This window comes from Petaurus breviceps, unplaced genomic scaffold (genome assembly GCF_028583685.1).
Source record: "Petaurus breviceps papuanus isolate PSGF00001 unplaced genomic scaffold, PetGlider_PUasm1.0 551, whole genome shotgun sequence".
Lineage (NCBI taxonomy): Eukaryota > Metazoa > Chordata > Mammalia > Diprotodontia > Petauridae > Petaurus > Petaurus breviceps.
This window is the reverse complement of record NW_027186372.1, coordinates 8,361,060-8,385,751: the sequence shown is the minus strand read 5'-3', so window position 1 is coordinate 8,385,751 and position 24,692 is coordinate 8,361,060. Positions and strand designations below refer to the sequence as shown.

General features: G+C 44.0%; 1 protein-coding gene across 2 annotated transcripts in view; it reads right to left on the bottom strand.

Annotated features, from left to right (window-relative positions):
• Positions 1 to 24,692, bottom strand: part of STK10 (serine/threonine kinase 10) — a 132,669-nt gene that overhangs the window by 25,777 nt on the left and 82,200 nt on the right. For both annotated transcript variants that reach the window (XM_069102366.1, XM_069102367.1), the window contains exons 8-12: positions 24,052 to 24,186; positions 21,471 to 22,046; positions 11,687 to 11,817; positions 7,586 to 7,709; positions 6,193 to 6,372 (exon numbers count right to left, since the gene is read on the bottom strand). In XM_069102366.1, the coding sequence (XP_068958467.1) occupies positions 6,193 to 6,372; positions 7,586 to 7,709; positions 11,687 to 11,817; positions 21,471 to 22,046; positions 24,052 to 24,186 (1,146 nt within the window). The remainder of the gene's footprint in view (positions 1 to 6,192; positions 6,373 to 7,585; positions 7,710 to 11,686; positions 11,818 to 21,470; positions 22,047 to 24,051; positions 24,187 to 24,692) is intronic.

The following is a 24,692-nucleotide window of genomic DNA, read 5'->3' as shown; positions in this document are numbered from 1 at the left end:
TTCTTAGCTGTATCACTGAGTGCATTAGGGGAGAAGGGGAAGGGGGATGGAATAAACATTTAAACAGCACCTACAACGTGGCAGGCCCTGTGCTAAGTGCTTTTTACAAAAATTATTTCATTTGAGAGTAATCTCAAATTATCTCAAATTGGGAGTAACATATAATAAACCTGGGGAAAAAGTTCTGAGGCAGATTATGAACAAATGTAAATGACAGGGGCAGCTAGATGGTGCAGTGAATAGAGCACCAGCCCTGGAGTCAGGAGGACCTGAGTTCAAATCCAGCCTCAGACACTTAACACTTACTAGCCGAGTGACTTTGGGCAAGTCACTTAACCCCAATTGCCCTCCAAAAAGAAAAAAAAAAATTCCTGACAAATGTAAATAACAAACAGGGTTTTGTGCTTTATCCAAGAAAAAATGGGGAACCACCCAAGCTTGCTGAGTGAAAGAGGGACACAGTCAGTCCTGTGTTTAGGAATCACTTTAGCAGCTGTGTGGAGGATGTCTTCTGTCTTTCGGTGATCATTCCCAGTAGCGTCTCCAGTTTCTTAGAAAGCTTGAAGAATGTGGGCACCAAAGACCACGAAAATGGAGGGAGTCATGTCTACTTCCCACCAGACACCTGCTGAGTGACGTCCAGAATTCATTAACCACCCTGCTCACATCTGTGCTCTGTGGAAGGTTGTTCTGCTCCGGCGGCTGTTGCTTCGTTTTGTGTGTCTTACTGATGCTTTTGTGAGCGTGTTTTTATACTGTTGTCACTTCCAAAAACCAGCACCCTCCCTTGCAACAAATAAGTCACTGAAGCAGACCAGGCCTACATGTGCTATGTCTGACATCATCTGCCTTCGTCTATATCCAACAGTCTTCCCCTTCTATACCCTACTCTCAACCAAGATACTTCCAAACTCCTTCAGGCCATAGCTCCTGGGACTGCCATGAGGCTTAGCACAGGCTCTGGTACACAGGAGGTGCCTAATAAATGCCTGCTACCTTCCTTCCTACCTACTAAGCCTTCTCTTACCCTTAGGGGTTAGAGGAGCACCATGGTCTTCCTAGGTCACTGCAGGTGACCAGAGAAAAGGCAGTGTCCCCTGAGCACTCCTTCAGCATGTTTATAGAAAAGACCAAAGCAAAATATTCCGCAGGAAAGGCCTGAGGGGCTGTGTGTGTGCATATGGGCATGTGTGAGTACAGTAAGAAATAAATGTTTCCTCGAAACACCACTGCCCATGTTAAATGCAGCCTTCATCCTCTCTTGCCTCCCTCTGTTCCCTGGGAGCTGTCTCTACCACCTGCAGCTCAACTACACTTGGCAGTATTTCCACGTTCTGTAGGGCTCAGTCATTGATCCTTCAGGAGCCCCTGCCAAACTGGGCTGCCTTAAGCCCCTCTGGCTACTGGTGGAGTTATTAGACACACATGGAAAAAAGCACCTTCAAATTTCAAAATCCCCAGGTTGTCTCAACATTCATTGCTCATTGCTGGAAACCAGTGCCCAACAACCCAAGAGGTCACATTGTGCCAACTCCTCTTCTGGGTTATTGCCCATAGGAACACCTCTCACTGCTCAGGTTCTGTCTACCCTTGCCCAACACTGCTGGCAGTCGGACACTATTCCCTGCTCCCCCCCAGCCACCAATTCATAGAAGGGAAGCAGTCAGCACATTAAAAGGGAGATTTAAGCACCAACAACTGGCCTTGGCAATGGTTGTACCCCACCTAATTCTTACTGCTATTTCCTAAGGATTCTCCCTGCCTTGGTGCCCCCCATCACCTTGGCACCAGGCACAATATAGCCATGGGACAGCCCAAGCTCAGGCCTTGTGAGCACGGGACTGTATGAATGAATGGCAGAAGTAATGGAACCAGGAAAAGAATTTTAGTATGGGTATGGGCATGGTGGCATCAGGGAAGGATCCACATGGGTGACAGGTGATATTACTTGATACTGCATGACTCTAGAGATCACTTAGTAGGATCACAGGATTTAGAAATGAAAAAAATTTGGAGATCACTTGGTGTCCCCTGCCCCCTACCCACACACATATATATATTTTTCATACAAGGAAACTGAAATTCAGGGAATATGTGAGGCAGCGGGGAAAAGAACTGACTTTAGTGCCAGTGGTCCTGGGTTTGAATCCCAGTTCTGTCACTTGTAACCTGTATGACCATGGATGTGTCAGTCTGAACCTCAGTTCCTTCTTTTTACAAATTAGACTTGGCAGACTCTAGAGCTCTGAACCTATGAAGTCTTTTGAAGATGAGCTAAGTCTGTTCCTTACCAGGCTCCACTAGCCACTGCTGAGGGGAGAACAATGATTCATGGCCCCCAGAGCTAGAGCTGGAAGGAGCCTTGGAGGAAACCTGAAGTCCAGGGAAGTTAAAGGACTTGGCCAAGGTCACGTAAGTGGCAGGATGGGAGGTGGGATTTGAATCCAGACCTTCAACTCTAAGCTATGTGCCTGCTCTACCTGTCTATTTAAACCTAAGGCCATAAATTCAACACTAAATACAGTAGAGCATGGTGTCCTCACACAAACAAACCTCAATGTAATTGCTCTATTCTACCTGTGTATTTGAATGTAAGGCCCTAAATCCAATGCCAAGTACAAAGGACCATGGTCTCCCAACACAACTCCTAAGGATGTGTCCTGTTCCACCTGTGTGTCTAAATTTAAGGTCCTAATCCCAGTACCAAGTACAATGGAAAACAGCATCTACACTAATAAATTCCAAAGTAATTGCCCCTGATACCTTAAATCTAAATTTAAGGCCCTAAACCCAAGCACCAAGTCCCCCTACACAAATAAACTACCCTAACTCTTTCCCTGTCCCAAGATACCATGTTACTAGGTTCTAGGGACCAAAATGGGGGGGGGAACCCCACGTACAGGGTTGGCAGATTGTAGCAGGATGCGGGCTCGGGACTGACAACAGCAGGGCACTGAGATTACAGGATGTAAGAGAAAGACCTAAAGGAAACGCCTTCTCTGAGGCTCCTCTCCAGCCAGCTGGAGAGCTCCCTGACGATGGCTCAGCAGCTCCAGGCCTGATCTTTCTTTCCCAGTGAAGAACTCTGGAGGTTGCAGACTTCCTCTTCTGTTTGGAGGTTGGTGAGGATTTTCTTCTTCCTTACTCCCGTTTTATAAATACCATGGCTGTATATGTCCCATCTCAGATTAATTACCTCACTATCCATAGGTGGGAGGCAATGAACATACGAGAAAGGGGCTTTAAGCACCAGCAGCTGGCCTTGGTAACAAAAAGTCAAGGTAAGCCCTACTGATCACTTTACCAAAATCAAACATTACTTGGATCAGCAAACAAACTCTAAGGAAGTCAGCTGCCAACAAGTAAATAAACTCTGAAGCCAAGAACAGGAATGTCAACACTTCATACCAACAACAGACTTCACTGAGTATTAGACGCAGGATAGTAGAATGGGGGAAGAAAAGGGACCAGGAGTCAAAGGGCCTCAGTTCGAATCCTGACTCTGCCATTTCCTGTCAGTGTGATCTCAGGAAGACTCTTTACCCTACTCTGGGTGTCAGTACCCTCATCTATAAGAAGAGGATGAGGGGCAGCTAGATGCTGCAGTGAAGAGAGCACCAGCCCTGGAGTCAGGAGGACATGAGTTCAAATCCAGCCTCAGATACTTAACGCTGACTAGCCGTGTGACCTTGGGCAAGTCACTTAACCCCAAATGCTCTGCCTGCCCCCCTCCAAAAAGAAAAAAGAAAGAAGAGGATGGCGGACAGAGAAGACTACGATAGCTGGTGGCCATGTGTCGCCAAGTTCAGCCAGCAAACATCGATAAGCATTTACGGTGCCAGGCGCAGGGTGTAAAGGAAGGCCAAAACAGCCCCTGCCTTCAAGGAGCGCGCGCTCTAACGGGGAAACGACAGGCGAACAACTAGCTGTGAGCGACATGGGTACGGATGAAGGCACAGGCAGGGAGTAGGTTTGGGGAGAAGGTGCGGTGTTAGCCGAGACTCCAAGGAAGCCAAGCGAGCTGGAGATGCAAAAAGGCACAGGAATGCAGAATGGAGTGGAGAGCGTGTGAGGAGCACAAAGGAGGCCTGAGTGCCCGGGTCAGAGTCCACAGAAAGAAGACGGCATAAGGCGCCCAGCGGCCGAGGGCTCTGGAGGCCAAACACAGGAGTCACCTTTGATCCTGGAGGGAAGGAAGAGGGTTTACTCTCCCCACCTTGTAAGTCGCCTTATCTCCTACTCAGACAATCTGGGTTCTCAGAAAGTGGTAGCTTTCTTTATCCAAGACTTTAGCATCTTTGGCACCTTTGGCACCACAATATGAAACCAAACAGTGCCTAAAGTGTGGCTTCTGTGTCACAGACCTCTTTAACAGTCCGGTGAAGTTTATGGTCCTCTTTTCAAATACTGTTTGTTGGGGTGGCTAGGTGGCTCAGTGAATAGATCACCAGTCCTGGAGTCGGGAGGGTCTGAGTTCAAATGTGGCCTCAGACACTTAGCACTTAATAGCCGTGTGACCTTGGGCAAGTCACTTAACCCCAATTGCTCTGCCTTCCCCACTCCAAAAAGTAAAAAATAAAATAAAATTTTAAAAAATCAAATAGTGTTTTTCTGCCTGCATTCACAATCAAAGGAAGTGTTAAACTTTAGCTACAGGTTAATGAACAAAAGATGTAACTTGTTTTTCTCATTCAAGTTTCCAGACCCTGTGAAATCTATCCAAGGGCTCTACAGATCTCAAGTTAAGAATTCCTAACCTGAAATTGGAAGAGAGGTATCATTAAGAAGATACCTACTTTTATTTTCTTTTATATTTTAATTTTATTTTATTTTAAGTGTATTATTCTTGCTGACTTTCTGCCCTGTTGAAGGAATGTCCATAGCAGGTAACCACTCCAGTCTGTTTCCAACCCTTGGTGTTGCAGAAGCTGGGGATTTGTGGAGCAAGGCAGAGTCAGAGGGATTCCCAAGAGGGTCCCTGGTGAGAAAAAAAGCTGGAGAAAAACTTGCTTTACTGGAAGGGATAACCTGCCACCCTGGATCAATCCTGGCTGCTCATCCATTCCTTACAACAGGAGCTTCTGAAATTGGGTGTGACAGGGACCTGCATAAAGCCATCTGGCTCCAGACCCAGGGACCACAAATCGAAAGCTGGAAGGAACCTTAAAACAGTCATCTGGGCCAACCCCTTCATTTTACAAACGAGGAAACAGGCCCAGAGAGGTCACAAAGGGGGGATTTGGGCAATAGGGGTTAAGTGACTTGCCCAAGGTCACACGGCTATTAAGTGCTAAGTGTCTGAGGCCAGATTTGAACTCAGGTCCTCCTGACTGCAGGGCTAGTGCTCTATTCACTGCACCACCTAGCTGCCCACAGAGGGGAGGATTTGAATATAGCTCCTCTTAATTCCAAATCCAGGGCTCTTTTTTTTTTTTTTTTTTAGTTTTTGGACAAGAGAAGGCTGAGCAATAGGGGCTAAGTGACTTGCCCAAGGTCACACAGCTACCTGAGGTCGAATTTGAACTCAGGTTCTCCTGACTCCAGGGCCGGTGCTCCCCTCACCACCGCCCCAATCCCGGACTCTTTACACTATAAAGTATCATACAGTCTCTATCATCCTGACCCATTTGTCTTCATCCCAGCAGGATAACTAAGGTGAGGTCAGTGTGGCACTGAATCGAAGGGAAGGGGAAAGGCATAGGCATTAACAGAGTGACTACTATGTACCAGCCACTGTCCTATGTGCTTTTGATAAATATCATTTCATTTGATCCTCACCACACCCTGAAAGGTAGCTGCTCTTGCTGTTATCCTCATTTTTACAACTGAAGAAACTGAGGCAGACCGAGGTTAGCTGACTTGCCCAGGGTCACACAGCTAAGAAGTATCTGAGCCTGGATTTTAACTCAGATCCCCCTGACTCCAGGCCCAACACTCTATCCATCACCTATATCCCCTCTGGACCAGCAATTACTCCCCATCTTATCCCCACAGTTAAGACTGAGAACCATTTACTCTTCAAAACCCATTCAAATCACAAACCCCCAAACCATTCAGAACCCCAGGAGCGTCCCATCTCCACCCCCTGCACTTGTGGAATGTCTGCAGGAGGCAGGGGGGCCAGCAGGTAGGTCAGCGATCTGAGGAACGCCAAGCGGCCTGCCCCGGGGCAGAATCTGCCCCCCACTCTACCTCCTTCTTCTTCATCTTGAGCTGCTCCTGGAACTTGGCGTACTCCCTCTCCTGCTCGGTGCGGATCCTCTTCGCCTCCTCCCGCCGGCGGAGCGCGTGCTCCTGCTCCATTCTCTCAACCTGCTGCTTCTGCTGACGCTCCAGGTTCTCCAGTTCTGTGTCATAGAATTTCTTCTTGGCCTGGGCAGAGGGAGACAAGGGCAATCCCAGAGTTTACCAGACTCTCCTGACCACTTTACAACAGCCAGAGGCAAGAAGCTTCTAAGCTATGCTGACTTGGACCTGGGTTCAAGCACTGGTTTTCACCTCAGGAAACACTGATGGGAAAAGAAGGTCAGGCCCTGGGCTCTCCTGGGCTGTGTCCCTGAGTCCCCTCCTGGCTTTGGTCCTTGTCAGCCCCAAAAGGGGAAAGGGGAGGACTGGTATTGGCTTCCATTTTCAGCAGGAAAGGGAACAGACTGAAAGAGAAGTCAATAATGTTTCCAGGGTGGCAGGCCAAGGCTTCCTTTATTTACTCCCTCATACAAACTTAAACCCACAAAGAAGGGTAAGTATCCATGGGAGGCACAATCGGCATCCTCATACTGGAACTAACAGTCAGGAGGAGGGGTCATTCCAGTCATGCCCCTGATGGGAACAGCCACTAGACTGCTAGCTCCATTTTTGCCCATCAGTGGGTTACATGGTGTGGCAGAAAAAACCTTAAACCTGGAGTCAGAGGACTGGGGTCAGATCCCACCTTTGCTTCTTATACAACCTGTTTTGACCTTAAGCTCAACCTCTCTGGGCCTCTTTTGCTTCATTTGTAAAATTACAGGGTTGGCCTAGATGACCTCTATGGTGACTGCCAGATTTAAATCTATATTCCCATGATCCTTTCAGTCTAGAAAATTTTTGCCAAGAGTTTCCTATTCAAATATAAATATCCCTGGGGAAAGTCATACCCTTATCAAATAAGCCATTATTTCTGAGTATAAATGCTTTTCTTTTAGTTATTCATTCATTAAATATGTGTGTGTACATATATGTACACAGAGAAGGGGAAGGGGAGGGGGAGGGGCAAAAAAGGAGGGGAGAGAGGGGGAGGAGGGGGCAAAAAAGGAGGGGAGAGAGGGGGAGGAGGAGGAATTAGCTGAGAATGGGACACAGAAGAATGGCATGCATGCTGGAGAAACACTGGTGTAAAAATACTTTTGAAGAGACTGTCCATGTCTCACTGTAGACTGTCACACTTGGTCTAATGTGACCTCTTCTTTTCGGACCAAAGGTTAATGCTCTCCAGGCCCCTGCAGTGGTCCAGGAAATGCGGCTTCATGCCCTGGGCTGTCCTACCAACTTTGTCAGCTGGGCTTTTTCTGGAAAGCTTAAGTCAGCGAACCCTTTCCCCGCTCACGTTTATTTCTTGCTCAAAGCGTCTCTGCATCTGGTCCAGCTGCAGCTCATGTTTGCTGGTCAGCTGGCTCTGGTTCCGATGCTCCTCCTTCTGGAGCAGACGCAACTCTCGGAGCTCTTGGCGCCTGGAGGGTTGAAACAGGAAAGAAGGAGAAGGGGAAAGAAAAAGAAGAGAAAAAAGGAGGGAGAGAGAGAGGAAAGGAAGACAGGAAGGAGGAAGGGAGGAAGAAAAAGAAGGAGAAGGGAAAGAGAAGGAGAAGAAAGGAGGGAAGAAGATAGGGAAGAAAAGGAGGGAGAAAGGAGGCATTTATTAAGTACTTACTATGCAAGCACTGGGCTGAGCATAGCAACCAAATATCATCCAGTTGGCCTTATGTGGAGCAAACATTGTAGGTGAATCACTTTTCACACACAGGGAAAGCCTGAACTACCATGGGAAGATGCAGAAACTGAATTACATAGGACATTGAAAGCCTTGTGTTGTAGAAAGAACAAGGGACTTGGGGTGGGAAAATCTGAGTATCAGCTCTGCCACTAAATCCTGGACAAGTGACCTTACCTCTCTGGGCTGGTCTCCTTACTTTTTTGGGGAGGGGAGGGAAATTGGGGTCAAGTGACTTGCCCAAAGTCACTCAGCTAGTTTTTGTGTTAAGTGTCTGAGGCCAAATGTGAATTCAGGTCCTCCTGACTCCAGGGCTGGTGCTCTATTCACTGCGCCAGGTATCCGCCCTGTCTCATTTTTAAAGTTAAGATAGGAGGAGCAAGTAAATGGGATTCCCAAGTTCATTTTCAGCTTTACCATTCTATGATTCTGGGAATCCTATTAAAGGAGTCTGCCTCATAAGGGGCATTTCTTGGGAATTGAATAAACTGACTGAATTAGATGCAGGTCAGCTCCCTCAAGGGAAACATTTTATAAATCCTGAAGCCCTGAGAAGCTCTCTCAAAGACCTAATCAGAATCTCCCCTCTTCCCTATGCCTTGGTTGGTTCTCACCAAGTTAAGTCAGCCTACAGGGTGTACCTAAAAATTCCAAACTGCTTTTTTCCACATCCTGTGGCTCTGTAATTTATAATGTTAACTAACCTCACTAAAGAATGCCTTCCAACCTGAGGCTAAGAGACCCCTACTTAGCCCATCCCAAATCTCAATATAACTTTCAAAGGCAGGTTTTATAGTTTCTGGACTCACCAAGCTTGCCAGCTGAGTCTAGCTGCCAAGCTTCAACTCTGTCTAGGAGTAGGAAGGCATGATAGCCCAAAAGGCAAGATACCAACATCACTTTTTGCTAACTTAACGTCCCCACAGGGGGATGGGCATGGTATTTTTGGAAGAAGGGGATGAAAGGCACTGAATCCAAAAGAGCAGAGAGGAGAAATCCCAAAGTATATCTATATCTCTGTCTTTAAAGCAACAGCAATATCATACTGTCCAGGGCCCAGACACTGGAAAGAACACAATGGGGCAGGCTAAGAAGGGTTTAGCCACATTTCAAGAAAAGTACTGATGACCAGCATTATAGTTACAGGCACCCAAACGTCACAGGAAGCTGAATCCTCTCCTCTCCTCTCTCTTCCCCTCCTCTCTCTCTCTATTTCTCTCTCAGCTCGGCCTGAGGCCCTAACTACTCTGAATACCTTCATAATTTAAGGGAAATTCAAACTCACAGACCACAAGTAAGCAGGGAAAAAAAGAAAGGAAGAAAAAAGGCTCCTTATTAACAAGTGCCCTCCTCTTCACCTCAGTGAAATCTCATCCATATTACCTGAGCAGAACACATCTTCTCTGTTCATTTTAGAGGCAGCCCAGTTCCAAGGCTACAGGGCAGCCTCACTAAATAAGGCATCACAGAGCTCGAATTCCAGCTTATGAAACCTGAGCTACTATTGGGGTGGAGGTAACATTGACAGGGGATGTAGGATAAATTGAGCTTTTTAAAGTACTCCTGAGGAGGTGTTTCTTTCCCCCAGCAGAGCCTGAGCCCATCCCAAGGGACCAACTGAACAGAAAACAGCCTAACCCAATGTAGGCTGTGCCTAGGAGGTGGGATGTCAGTAGAATTTCACAGGGAAGCAGAGGTCCATCCAGACTTAACTCCCAAATCTCTATAGCTGATGGAGAACTCTAACATACACAGTGCAATTTGTCTTTGAAAGGTGTCTCATACAGATTTAAACTGTAGTGTACTTTCTTCCTTTTCTCCCACTAAGCAAAGGCATTCCCACCACCCTCCTGCCCTAAGACTCTTGGCTTTTTTCTCTGTTTGCTTCCACTCCCCGAACTTTAGCAATCACCACCAGATGGAAGACTTTTAAATCTCTTTCTAAGACCAACCCTAACCCCTCGATAGTGAAAAAAAGTGTGGGATTTGGACACAGGAGAAGCCTGAATTTGAATTCTGCCTCTGGGCAATTTCTGTCAATTTCTTTACCTGTAAAATGGGAACGATGATAATCATGCCTACCTTACAGGGTTTTGGGGAGAATCAAAAGAGACGCCGGAGGTAAAATGCTTTGCAAACCTACAACATTATTTCAATGTGGGCTCTTCCTCTTCCTCTCCCCCAGCAGCAGGTCCACTCTTCCCATAGCCTACAAAAATCTCTAGCTGGATGCCCCACTGGCTTCTCAAACTCAACATGTCTAAAGCCGATTACCGTCTTTCCACTCCAAACCATCTTCTCCTGACTCGCTATTTCTGCTAATGGTTCCATCATTCTTCCAGTCACCTAAGCTTGTCCTCTGTGATGCTTTATCCCCCACATTAGACCCATCACCAAGGCTTATCATTCTGTCTCTATAATGCCAGTCAAATCTATTCTCTCCATAGTTATTATTATTGCTGGTAATAATAATAGCTGACATTTACGTAGTGCTCTAAGATTTACAAAGAGCTTTTTGGCAGCTAGGTGGTTCAGCAGACAGAGTACGAGACCTGGAGTCAAAAAGATCTGAGTTCAAATCTGTCCTCAGATACTGACTAGCTGTATGACCCTGAACATGTCACTTAATTTCTGCTGCCTCAGTTTTATCAACTGTAAAATGAGGATAATTTTTTATTATAATATAATTATATCTAATATATATAAATAATACTTTTTATTATTACAATTATCATAATCTCCCAAGGCTATTGTGAGGATCAAATGAGATAATATAAAGCACTTAGCACAGCATCTGGTTGTAGCAGCAAGCACCCCAAGCGTCCTCAGGGTTTGCAGCTACCACAGGTTCTTGGATCTGCTTTGTTAAAGGAAAGCAACTCAAAATGGGTTAGCAAGCTTACTTTAATCAGTCAGACATATATCGTTTACCTTGTTCAGGAGAAAAGGTCAGCACCCTGAACCTCAAAGTATACAGGCATAATTATCAAGACAGAAACATCAAGTAGACAGATTTCCAAACTGTCCAACCATTACATCCATACCCAGTCAACATCTGGGTTTCCACATTCTGGGTTTTTCAAAGCCGGGGGACTCTCAACAACGGCTTCCCAGAATTCAGATCAAATCACAGAACACTTCTCAAAGTGAGTCCCAAAACAAAGCTACACATCAGGGCTTATATAGCCTTCTCCTGGCTCAGAGAATGTAACAACCTTATTGACCCACTGGCCAATCAAAAAGTATCTACTGAAAAACAAGCCTCCCTCCCCAGGCTTCTGGTGCACTTTAGCCTAGGGGCAGGGAAGATCTTTAAAATTTACATTCTTATTACACTGGTACATGAGAGAAACTTTAATAAGTGTTTGTACCCTTTCCCTTTTTTACATTCTTTATCTCATTTGATCTTCAAAGAAATCCTGTGAGGGAGGTACTGTTAATTATCCTGATTTTATAAATAATGAAAAGAAGGCTTGAAGAGGTTAAAAGAATCCTCTAAGATCACATAGCTAGGAAGTGTCTATGATGGCTTTTGAACCCAGGCCCCCAATGCTGCCTCTTCTCAGTCTGATCCAAGAAGCAGAGTCTGTGGGGTAAGGTGACTTCTTTGGAAGGCAGCCCAAACTTCCCCATCCTCGTCCCAATCCTTTCTCCCTAAAGAAGAAATAATCCAGGTGCACTTCCTAGCTGCTGCTCAGATTTAAAAAACTGTCTGCTTACCTGAGAAATCTCATCTCTTCGTCTTTCTTCTCATCTTCACTGATGATCTTGGACGTGGTGATGCTCACCTCCACACCATCCACAACAAACTTGCGGGTGCGCTTCAGGGTCTTGTTGTGAAGTCTGGATTCCTGGCCAGAGAAAGAACAAGAGGCAAAATTTATAAATTCAACCAAGAATAGAAGAACCCCATCCTAAATACCTGACACACAGTCTTATACTTTTTAGGCACAGAACAAATGTTTATTGACTTGAGGTGAACTGACTCGACTCGTCTTCCGGTCACCTCAGTATTCCATCTCTGACACAGGCACAAGGAAATCATTTTTAAGGTCAAAGTTCTCTTCTTTAATGTCAACTTCAAAAGACAAGGGATGCTCTGTCCTCCACAAATATTCCTCATTTTCCTTGACAACTCAGGTTTAAACCTTATTTTCTGCCTATCTCCTCATGTCTATTTTGTCAAAATAGACTATTTGATTCTGCCTCTGAAAGGTCTCTTGCCGTGTTCTCTTTCTTTCCCATCTTATTGCCACCACCCTGGTCCATGCTCTGTCCCTGCTCCAGGGTATGGGAACAAAATCACAGATGTTGGTCCTAGAAGTTTCCCTCGTCCAACCTTGTCACTTTACAGATGAGGAAACTGAGGCTCGGAGAAACGAAGTCACTCGTTCAAGGTCACTCTGCTAATACGTGAGATCCAAGTCCAATGCTCTTTCCATTTATACCATGTCAACATCTGGATCACAGCAACAACCTTCTTGACTATAGTCTCTCCTTGTTTTAATCTACTCGGCAAACCAATGGCAGGCTAATGGAACAAGCTTATCATCTCACTCCTTTTCTCAAGAGACTATAATAATGCTTTATTGTCCACAATATCATGTTTAAACATTTCTCTGTGGATTTCTGGCCCCACCATGACCTGGTGCTACCCTGCCTCTCCAATTTCATTTTCCAGTGTAACACAACATAGAAACTCTAGCTCTAATCAGATCAGTCTCTTACTAGCTGTGTGACCTCTGGGCAAGTCATTTAACCCTGTTTGCCTCAGTTTCCTCATCTGTAAAATGAGCTGGAGAAGAAAATGGCAAACTGCTCCAGTATCTTTGCCTAGAAAACCCCAGTTGGGGTCACAGAGAGTCGGCCACAATTTAAATGGTTCACAGAAGCTATTCCAAACCTCTTCTCTCTTCAGGCTACTCATCTCTCTCAACTGAGGATCCCACCTCTTACTTAAAAAAAAAAGTCGCAAACAGTGCTCATTGATCCTTCAATGCCTTACGTTATCCCTAACCCATTACCCATCCTTTAGAATCCAGATCAAGTCCCACATTGTCCATGAACATGCTGACCTTATTTTTTAAACCAAAAATGAGGACATACGGTTTAATAAAAGAGATCCCCTCTGTGAAGCTTCAAAATAAAAGGTGTTCTTTCTTTCCTTAAAATCAGGCCACCATGTCCATGCATTCTTCCTTGACTAGTCTAAAACCTCATAATTCCACACTTAGTTATATAACGTCTTGTGTTATTTAGTGGGTTATCACCAAAAGCAAGGGATAACCAATGGAGAACCCACATGCTTCACTAGTATGCTCACAAAATCAAGGAAGGAGGGATAGCTAGGTGGCACAGTGAATGAAGCGCAGGCCCTGGAGTCAGAAGGACCTGAGTTCAAATCTGGCCTCAGACACTTAACACTTACTAGCCGTGTGACCTTGGGGAAGTCACTTAACCCCAATTGCCCTGCCTTCCCCATTCCAAAAAAAAAAAAATCAAGGAAGGAAACCCTGTCCCCACCTCCAGCAGGGCAGGTGGACTGATTTCTTTGCAGTGAATTAAAGGGAACATTTGGCGGAGAGACACACAGAAGAAGCAGGCTAAGAAGGGCTGTAATTTCCATCATTGGAAGGAACCACCCACATAATGAGAACACAGGTGCATCAGAGCACTGTTTGGTCATGGTTTCATTGTTTTAATTTTTTTTACCCACATAATATGTAAGTGTTTTGAAGGCAGGGTCCAACAGTGTCACACTACTGTAGAGGTCACCATAAAATGATGAGGTCTAGGGTTAGGGGTGCCTGAGACCCCAAAATACCAACACGCCGGGTCCTGCCAAATGAATTCCACTCCAGTCTTCTCTCAGCCAAAGAAAAGCAAAGTTTATTAAAAGTTTGCCATAACGGGTAGACTCTTAAGGAGCCTGGGTAGCTGTGACGCTTGCATTGGACGAGCTGGCCAGAATCATCTGACACAGAGTGAGTCTGCACTAGATAATTCCACTGCCTTCTCTCTTTCTCATGGAGCCAAAATGGGATCTTATACACAGAAAGGTTGCAGGAGGAATTGAGGGGGGGTCTAGAGGAGGAGTTTGGGGAGGGTCTTCAGAAGGAATCAATGAGGTCAGACTCCAGGGATGAGTGATTAAGGGCAGGAAGTAGCTGGAGGCTACCTGGAGATGGGACAGTGGGGGGCTAGGCTAGTTTAGGGTGTATAGATATTTGGGGAAGATCCAGAGTGGGAAGTAGCTGGACAAGGCAGGGCTAGGCTAGTAACAGGGATGTGGGCCAAGCTATAATGAAAGGCTCAGGCAAATGCCTCATCAAATGGGAAGATTCAATCAGAGTTCAAGGGGGTTGTACCTCATCCCTGTACCTCATCCCTACTTCTGTATCCACAGCATATAGCCGCCAGTGCTACTCAATTGGCTGTTGATTATAGATGTAATCTCTGATTTTAATTTTTTCAAGAAGCTATTCATATTTCCAGTCAACTACCATCTATTAAGAAGCTGCTATATACTAGGTACTGTGTGCTAAGGATACAAAAAAGGGTAAAAATATGTTCATGCTTTCGGGGAGTTCACAGTCTAATGGAAGATACAGCACACAGACAGTTATGTACAAATAAGATATACACATGATAAATGGGGAGTTGCTGCTGTGTTTGTCCTTCATTCTCAAAGAGGACCGTGATAGCAAGGAAATGAAGACATGACTTGACTTGAGGTTGACTTTGATTTGAGTGAGGGCTGTGCAAGGTCACCTGTCTCACTTTCCCTCCATCTAGGTCCAGTGGCCTGACATTCATCAGGACGACCGGAGATGACCCAGGAGTAGGGCCATAAATTGGGAGTAGTTTTAAGGGGAAGGAACTAACATTAAAGAGAACTGGGAAAGTCTTCTTGAAGCACATGGGACTTCGGCCATAAGATATAAATTTGATATAAATGTGCCATGTGAAGTAATACTCCCTTCTATTTTTCTTGAACTTAAGATTTTTAAGTAAATAGGGATGATTCCCTGGTTCTAATATGTTGGAATTTGGTAGAAAAGTCTGTGTTTGTCCCATCCATTAAATTTTGAAAAGCACAGTGCTAAGAGCTGAAGATAAAGAGGCTGAAGAGACAAAAAAATAGCCCCTGCCTTCAAGAAGCTTAAATTCTTTTTTTTTTTTTAAGCAATTGGGATTAAGTAACTTGCTCAAGATTACACAGCTAGTTGTTTCTGGGTGTGGTGCTGAGTGTCTGAGCCCAGATTTGATCCCCAGGTCATCCCGACTCTGGGGCCAATGCTCTTACTTGCTGAGCTACCTGGCCACCCCTAAGCAATTGGGGTTAAGTAACTTGAAGAAGCTTAAATTCTAATTAAAGGATACCTGGAGTGCACAGATAGAGTAATACAAGATAAGGAGAAGTGGGAGAGAAGACAAACAGCCAGAAGCATAAAGAAGGTCCTGTTCAGGAACATTCCAGGAAGGAGTGATCACTTATGCAAAGGCATAAGTGGGAGATGGAATGGCCAAGTTCTGAGAAACCACAAGTAGACGAGTTTGGCTGAAAAATAGAATGTGTGAAAGGAAGTATAGGAAGTAAGTATAGAAAGATAAGGTGGAGCCAGATTGCATTGAATCGGATAAATGCCAAGCTTTGGATTGTGTATTTCAGCACTGAAGATTCTTGAAAAAGGGGGTATTGTGGTCAGTTGTGTGCTTTAGGAAGATAATTTTGGCTAATGTGCAGAAGATGAATTGGAAAGGAGATATGAAACGCCTCAAGTTTGTATAGACCCCTGACTGTAAACCCCACTCCCAGCCTCTATATTTCTGGTGTAAAGACTTTTCCTATTGCTTGACCTTGTGTAAACAGTAGCTCAGAAGCCAGGTCAAGTATGTGCCAGTATAGGAAGTGATGGAGAAAGGGAATGAGGTCAACTATTTGCTGCCCCAGTCAATGTTCCTACCTTCCAGAGAGGAGAAAGAAAGTCACTGCAGGTTCCATAGGAGAGGGAGAACAGCCTGTGTTCTGTGCCCCTCCCTCCACCCTGACACAATGCAGCATCCCAGCAGGCAGCTGCCAGTGGAAGCAATTTCAATTTTCATTCAATTAACCACATGTGGATTATCCACTTTCTACTTCATCCTCACCATTTGGTACACTCAGCCCTTTTCTTATACTACCTAGCAAGTGTGGGCTTAGGGAGCGCAAAGTCATTATTAACTAACTGATGTCAAGGGGAGTGAGGCTGGTAAATTGACTACCCCCAAGAAGCCTCTGAATATACTCCAAGGCTAAATACAAACAGCCTTTACATTATCTGTGGTTCTGGTTTATCCGTTCCTCTTAGAGCGATCTAGTAATCAAAGGTTAACTATAAATAAGAGCCCTTGTCTTCCCAAACCCAGCAACACCAGTTTGTCCTTTTGGAAACCTAAGAAGCTAACCCATTTCTCTCCTAGTTTCTCCCCAACCCCCATCAATAGGATCAGAAACATCCCTCAAAGGGGGATGAAAGAGCTGACAGAGAATTATGTTTTCCTTCTCATTGTATCTGGTTTATGTATAAGTTAATCATAAGAATACACCACATGGCCTTCACTATAATGTAAAAAGACTGTTGGCTAAATGCCTAGAAGTCAAGTCAGGAAATTCTGCCCAAGTCTCAGAGTTCTGAACCAGATTCCAGAATTTAGTTCCCAAGAAATTTTCAAGGTCAAGGTAACTAAAGAGACTGACAAGCTTTACAAGAGCAGACACTCCAACAAAGGAGAAGATGCATTATGGGAAGGAGGAAAGAGGATGGGTAGAGCACCTTTAAAGGAAAATCACGGATCTCAAGGTAGCAGGGACTTCAGACGTCGTCTGGTCTAATCTTCCTCATTTAAAGGTGAAAAAACTGTATTTCAGTGATTTAAACAGTCACACAGAGAAGAAATTTCCTTTTCTTTTTTTGCTTTTTGGAGGGGGCAGGGTAAGGCAACTGGGGGTTAAGTGACTTGCCCAAGGTCACACAGCCAGTAAGTGTTAAGTGTCTGAGGCTGGATTTGAACTCAGGTCCTCCTGACTCTAGGACCAGTGCTCTGTTCACTGCGCCACCTCAGCCTCCCCACAGAGAAGAAATTTGAACTTGGAATCTCTGACTCATAATCCAGCACTACTGACTCTCTGGGCCCTTGATCAAAGGCCAACATTCAAGTGTCTGTGGAAGTCCTATCAATCAACAATCAATCAAAGCTATCTTCAGAGACCAGCTTCCTCCTCAGTCTGTGACAATAGGAAGGGAAGGCATATGCTCTGGATTTGGAGACAAGATACTCCTAGTAGAATGGAAACTCACTAAGAGAAGTAATTATTTTTGTTTTGTTTTGTCTCTATATGCCCAGCTGCTAGCACAGTAGGCCCCTGATAATAGCAGCTGACATGTATAAAGGGTTTGAGATTTGCGTAAGCATACATTAAGGCAGGTAGGTGGTACTAGAGTGCTGGGGCTGGAATCAGGAAGACTCATCTTTGAAACCCAGCCTCAGATACTTCCTACCTGTGTGACCATGGGCAAGTGCCTTAACCCTGTTTGCCTCAGTTTCCTCACCTGTAAAATGAGCTGGAGAAGGAAATGGCAAACCATTATAGTATAACTGCCAAAACCCCAAACAATGTCACGAAGCATCCAACACTACTGAAAAAAATGAACAAAAGCAGACATCGTCCCATGTGATCTTTCCTCCAATCCTGCAAGGATTTTTTCATTTTTCAGAAGAAATTACGATGGAACACCCTAACCTCATTCTTTTGCAGAGGTAGGCTGTCCAAGGGCATGAACTATCACCGATATTTTCAGAATTTTTCAATGTACTGATCAGTTTTGCTGATTTTTATTCTTTTTCCTCTTTCTTTTTCTTTAAAAAATATCATTTGTTATAAGGGATGACTCTCTGAGAGGGGAAGTAGGAGAGATCCTGGGACAAAATCTAGTGATATAAAAAAGTTATCAGCAGAAATTTATTTTTAAAAGAAAGAAATTAAGATGGAAAGTGGTCAAGTGACTTGCTTTAGTCCACACAGCTAGTGTCTGTAGGAGCTCTGAATCCAGATCTTCCGAACTCTCACCACCTACCACACTGCCATAATTTGACAAATGTGCATAGAAGCAGATACCCTGCTGCTGCATATAGACTTAGAAAACCATAAATTGACATTATCTGTATTATATCTTGTTCTTGTTAAAACATTTCCCGATTTTCATACTGGTTTGGCTGCACATGGGAGTTTTGCTCCCAGGACTGGTAGACTGAAGAACAGGCCATGAGTTTGGTACCTCTGGACTAAATGACCACTAAGGCCCCTTCCAAGTCAAAGTCTGTGAACCTTTGGTCTGCTTCCATACTTGGGTCTGCCTCATTTCATCTGTGTCCTTCGTCATTCTGCCCGCTGCTCCTGCCTCACCAGGTCTCCTCAGGCCCCTTTTTCCCTGGAGGACCCTGGAATTCCCCTTACCAATGCTACCTCTTCCCCCTTTGTACCATGCTTCCTTTCCTCCTTTTCTGTTGCCAAATAAAATGCTACCATATTGAATCAGAAAAAGGAAATAAACCAAAAAAACAGAGAGATGACCAAAACTAAGCTGAGCTTTCAGAATAGAACAAAGGAAGGATGTTGTTTGAAAACAAACACACCCAAACACATACACACAGGCACCAAAGATTCTTTAGGGATGTCTCTGGCCAATAGTTCTTTCCTCTTAGATTTGAAAGACCTCGTTAATCTAGACAAGGCCTTCCTGGTTCAACTTTGCTAGCACCCAATAAAGTCCCATATACGTACAGAAGTCATCCTTTCTTTCCCTACAAAACAATAAATGTCTAAGATGAAAGGAAAAGAGGAAGGACTAAATTTGATTGTGTACAAGCATACCCATAGACACTGAAGCTCTATCTAATAGTGAGGGCTGGAAAGGGATGTTTTTAAATACTCCTCAAAGGAAGATGGCGAAAGATGTTTCTCTATGATTTGGGTGTAGGGGATAGGGCACTGGACTTGAAATCAGAAGGACCTGTGTTCAAATCCAACCTCAGTTTCCACATCTGTAAAATGGCCAAACAGTATCTAAATCACAGGGTTGTTGTGAGGATCAGTTGATATATACTGTGTGTGTGTGTGTGTGTGTGTGTGTGTGTGAAGTTCTTGGACTAACTTAAAGCACTATATTAATGCTAGCTCTCTTTATTAGAGTAGGTATTGATGGCTGTTCTACTTGCCTTCAAGCAGATGAGGGCACTGCTTGTTGAAACAAGAGCTAATATATACTTTTGCTAAAGTAATAATACTAATAAGGACAATGAGTGGCAGAGAGCTGCCCTCGGAGTTAGGAAAACCTGGATTCAAGTCTTGCCTCTCATACACATGGGCTGTGTGGCCCTGGGCAAGTCCCTTATCCTTTGAGCATCCCCAATTTATTCAGTAGGACTAGAAGTTGCCTAGTAGATAGGATAGGATAGAGAGAGCTTCCTCAAGGAGATTTATCTTTTCAATTCAATAAACATTTATTAAGAACCTACTAAGAGCTTAAAGTTCAGAGGATACAAAAAGAGGTTAAAGATGAGCCCTGCCCTTCAGATTACAATCTAAGGGATGGCTAGGTGGCCAGTGAATAGAGCATCGGCCCTGGAAGCAGGAGGACCTGAGTTCAAATCCGGCCTTAGACACTTAAGACAAAACTAGCCATGTGACCTTGGGCAAGTCACTTAAACCCAATTGCCCTACTTCACCCCCTCCAAAAAGCCAAAAAAAAAAAATATTACAATCTAAACGGGGGAAAAGAGGGCAGAGACCACAGGGCTATATACAAGATAAAAAGATAATTAACCTAGGGAAGGCTCCAGAATCACTAGAAATTAGGGAAGCCTTTTTTCCCCCTTTGCTAATTAAAGAAAAAAAAACAGCTAATGCTTATTATATATTTACAGTTTACAAAAAAGTTTCTTTACAACAAACCCAGGAAGTAGTGAGTATGGGTATTCTGGTCCTCAGTTCAGGTAAGAATCTCTCGCCCAGAGGGGTTATGTGACTTGCCAGAGGCCCCACTGCTAGTGAGTGGAAGAGCTGGCACTTGAACATAGGTATTCTGACACCAAGTGAGGGGCAGCAAGTGGTGTATAGATGGAATGCTGGAGCAGGACTAAAGAAGACCTGAGTTCAAATCCAGCCTGAGACATTTATTAGCTGTGAAACCAGGGCAAGTCACTTAACCTTCTTGACTCAATCTGTTTATTACCTCATTGGTGAAATGGATATAATAATATCACCTGCTTCCTAGGGTCATTGCGAGTAGAAAATGATATAATGTTTGTAAAGCACTCTGCAAACCATAAAGCATTATATAAATTCTAGTTATTACGAGTATTATGACTGCCAGGCATTGTGAATCTTTCTACTTCTTGTTCAATTGTTTCAGTCATATCAGACTCTCTGTGATCCCATCTGGGTTTTTTTGGCAAAGATATGGCAGTGTGTGCCATTTCCTTCTCCAGCTCATTTTACAGGTGAGAAAACTGAGGCAAACAGGGTTAAATGACTTGCCCAGGGTCACACAGCTGGTAAGTGTCTGAGGCCAGATTTAAACTCAGGATGATGAGTCTTCCTGACTCCAAACCTAGTCTCCATCCACCGCACGTCCTGTATGGATGCCTATACATGTGACCTTCTTCTACCCAGGAAAAGGTAGGCTTCTTGAGGACACAGACTATTTTGCTTTTTATCTCTGTAGTGCCAGCACTTAGTACAATACCAGCACACAACAGGCACTTGATAAATGCTTGCTGAATTGCATTTAATCGTTCATTAATGAAAACTATTAGTGATAACTGAGCTCTTGGAATTAGACCCTGGAAGTAAACGATGAGAAGGCTTTCACCTCTGTCTGGGTTATACTAGGATCTTAAACCACACTAGGAACAAAAATCCAGAACAGAACCCGGAAAGCACGTTTATATACACGTAATAGCCATAACGATAATAACGCATATTATCTCATTTGATCCTCATGATCCTGTGAAATACATGCTATTATCCCCATTATTACAGAAGAGGAAACAGAGGAAACTTGATTATCTGAAGCATGAAATTGGGGGAGAGGGGAGTCATTGAGGTTAAGTGACTTGCCCAGGGTCACACAACTCATAAATGTCTGAATCCAAATTTGAACTCAGGTCCTCCTGACTCCAGGGCCAGTGGAGTTCACTGAGCCACACAGCTGCTCCTAAATTCACATCTTTTTTACTTTAAATCTCGTGTTTTGTCTACTATACCACCAAATTTAAAAAAAATTAAATTTACATCAAGCTTAGTCAAAAGTTAAAAAAAAAAATGGTTGGCAAATTCAAACCAGAATCAATATATGTTGTAAGCCTACTGAAATGGAACAAAAGCAGGAGATCATCACACTTCCCAAATCAAACTCATTTCCCTGGCTCCGGCAGGATTCAACCAAAGCTCAAATCTTACCTTCAGAGACAATGAACCCGTCTCCCTGTTTAGAGACAAGTCAGTGGAGAGTGAGACACTGTAATCCATGCTGTCAGAGGCAGAGAGGCTTCCACAGTCTGAGTCTCTCTTAGATTTGCCAAAGGGGATTGGAGGTTCTAGACCCCCATTAGCAATCTTTTCATCCACTGAGCTCTCCAGGATGCTGCTAGTAGGCCGGCTTCTACTTCCTTTATTGCTTTTGCTGGTAGTGATGTCCAGGCTGTTGCTCTGATGGTTAGAGAAAGGTTTCTCCTCCATGGTTGAAACTTTGGCATCCAAGAATCCTGGTGGGGCACTGAATCGATATTTCCCTGGGGCTGTAGGTACAGCTTTGCTATCCTCATTTCCAGGCAGGTCAGAACTGCTTGTTGTTTGAATGGAATTGCCATTATCTACCTGGATTGTGGCAATTTCTCCATCCAAAAGCTTGTCACTGGGCTTATCTAGGCTGCCTTTGGGCTCAGTGGGGACAGGAGTTGATATCTCTGGGAGTTTTTCTCCATCAAAACTCAGTTGACTCACTTCTGAAGAGTCCCTCGTGTGTGTCCCTGGAGGCTTTTAAGAAAATGACATAAAACGAATTATTTCTACTTATTTAAATTTTTTAAAAAGTATTCTGAGCTTAACAAACACCAAATAAAACATGCATTTCCATATATGTAGTGGGACAAAAATAGAAGATTGTCCTTGAAAAAGCATATTTCTATAGTCTACAGCTCTTTTGTCTTTTTAGGTAGAGAAAATCCAATCTGCAACTTTCAAAGCTGTCCTGCTTGTTTGTGCTTCTTTCTAGCCTTCTTTCTGTTCTTTTCTTTGCATTTTTTAAAAAAAGGTGCCTCAATGGCCTTATTTCTATACATTTTTTTTTTAAAGCAATAGGTGTTAAGTAACTTGCTCAAGGTTACACAGCCAGCTATTTCTGGGTGTGGTGCTGAGCCCATATTTGATCCAGGTCATCCCGACACTGGAGCCGGTGCTCTTACTCGCTGAGCCACCTGGCCGCCCCTATTTCTATACATTTTAATAAGAAGATTTAAGTAGGGAATTCAGTAGGGAATGAAGATTTAATAAGAATATTTAAACCACCACAATCAATGGGACCTAAAAATACCTGTAACTTCTAAAGTCTAGTTCTCTTATATTTTTTTTCCTTCTTTCAAGAATCCCTGTTTTTTGTTTGTTTTTTTCCCTCTTCTTCACTCCTCTCTAAGCTTAGAGTGTATAGTGTCAATTCATAATTACTAGTCACCACCCTCTCTCTCTCAGTGGTGCTTGTGTGTAAATATGGGGGGGGGGGAACATGGCTCATGTCTTTTCTTTCTCTCCCTCTCCCCCAGTGCTTGATATAGCACCAGCCACATAGTAAATATTAAAAAATGATTATCAAAGAAACAAATGAATGAGAAAGGAACCTGAACGAGGCCAAGGCATGGCTGTCCCTTTATTGTTATATCGCCTGTTACTATATTGTAGTTACTATCACTTCTAGGAATCCATGAACATGTATGTTTAGGTAAAATGTAATCTCTTGGAGATAAGGGCTAATATGTGCTATATAAACATATCTCATGAAGCAGAGCCATATCCCCATCTCCCATGATGCCTTAGAGAAAGATGACTCCCCAGGAAAAGTTTCCCAGGACTCATTTCACATGGGATTAGACTGCCTATGGTATGAAATGATTCCCCATATACAAGAATGAACTTGAAAAATCAATAAATTATTGGATGATTGTGTCTTCCAGAAGGAATCGTCACAGAACTCCTTAAAAAAGAAAGATTTCCTACTGAATTTCTGACTCAACTGATATTCCTGGACAGTGATATCAGTCAGAGATCACAGCCATGGTGTCTTATGGTCAAATGAAAAGAAACTTCGATTCACAGAATTGTTGACTCTCCATTTCTAATTCCTCTCCCTGCTCAAGCCTTCCCATTGAAGTGGTCAGTTTTACAGCTTCTCCACTCTCCCAAGCAAGAGAATCCAGAGGAATCTTACATTTCTCCCGTCTTTTTCTCTACCTAGTCAACCCATTGTCTAAGTATGCTATTTCTTTTCTATCTCTTTAGTAGCACTAAATAACTGTGTATTTTGAGCAAACTCCTCTCATTTGCTGGGCCTCAGTGTCCCATTCCATCAAATGAGGCATTTGGACTAGGTGACCTCAAAGGTCCCTTCCAATTCTAAAATGCTATGAGGTTACAGAGCACATCCCCTTCTACCTAGGTCTAATCTTGTTCCTTGAATTGATGGCCCCAGACGTGTTGGCTCACAAAGACACACAACAGCATCCGGTCAGTGATCCTTTCCTGTCCAGCTGGATGGAAATAAGTCACTAAGGAACCTTCTCCATGGCACGGAGAAAAGCACATCCACAAGCATAAGAGTTAGTCCCCAGTGCACACGGATGAAGTTCTCTCGAAAACACATTCCTCTCCCACTGATGATTAACTGGGGGTGGTTTTTGAAAAAGTCATACAATTCACCTTTTTTTTCTTAAAGAATAGGAGAAAAAAGAGTCTTACAAGAAGAAGTTTTTTTTTAAAGAGCCAGACTTACAGATACTGTTTCTGCTGACTCATCATCTTCTCCTTCCTCCCTATTGTCTTCAATTTCCTCCAGCACTTCAGCCTTAGCCTCAGCGACCAGCTCCCGGAGAGCTCTGTTGCTGGTGGTTTTGCTGACGAAAGGATGCTGAGTGAACAAACACACACACACAGATTAGAAAAGGTATTTCCCTGCGCTGCACAGGCTAGAGATTAGCCAAGAGGCTGAGATACCTGGAGGTGGGGACCCTCGTCTTTTAGGAAAGGATGATCCTCAGAAGTACTTCAGCATCACAGCAAGACTCCAATAATGACTGACCTGATTTACAGTGTGGAAATGACCTAAGAAATACCCAGGGACAGATGCTCCAAAGTCTACAATGACAGGCTGACAACGAGAACAACAGCCAAGACATTTCATTAGAAACGAAGGCAGTGAGTGGCTGGGTGGCACCAGCCACGGAATCAGGAGGACCTGAGTTCAAATCTGGCCTCAGATACTTAACACAAAAACTAGCCATGTGACCTTGGGCAAGTCACTTAACCCCAACTGCCCTCCAAAAAGCAAAAGAAAGAAGGAAGGAAGGAAGGGAGGAAGGGAGGGAGGGGGAGAGAGAGAGAGAGAGAGAGAGAGAGAGAGAGAGAGAGAGAGAG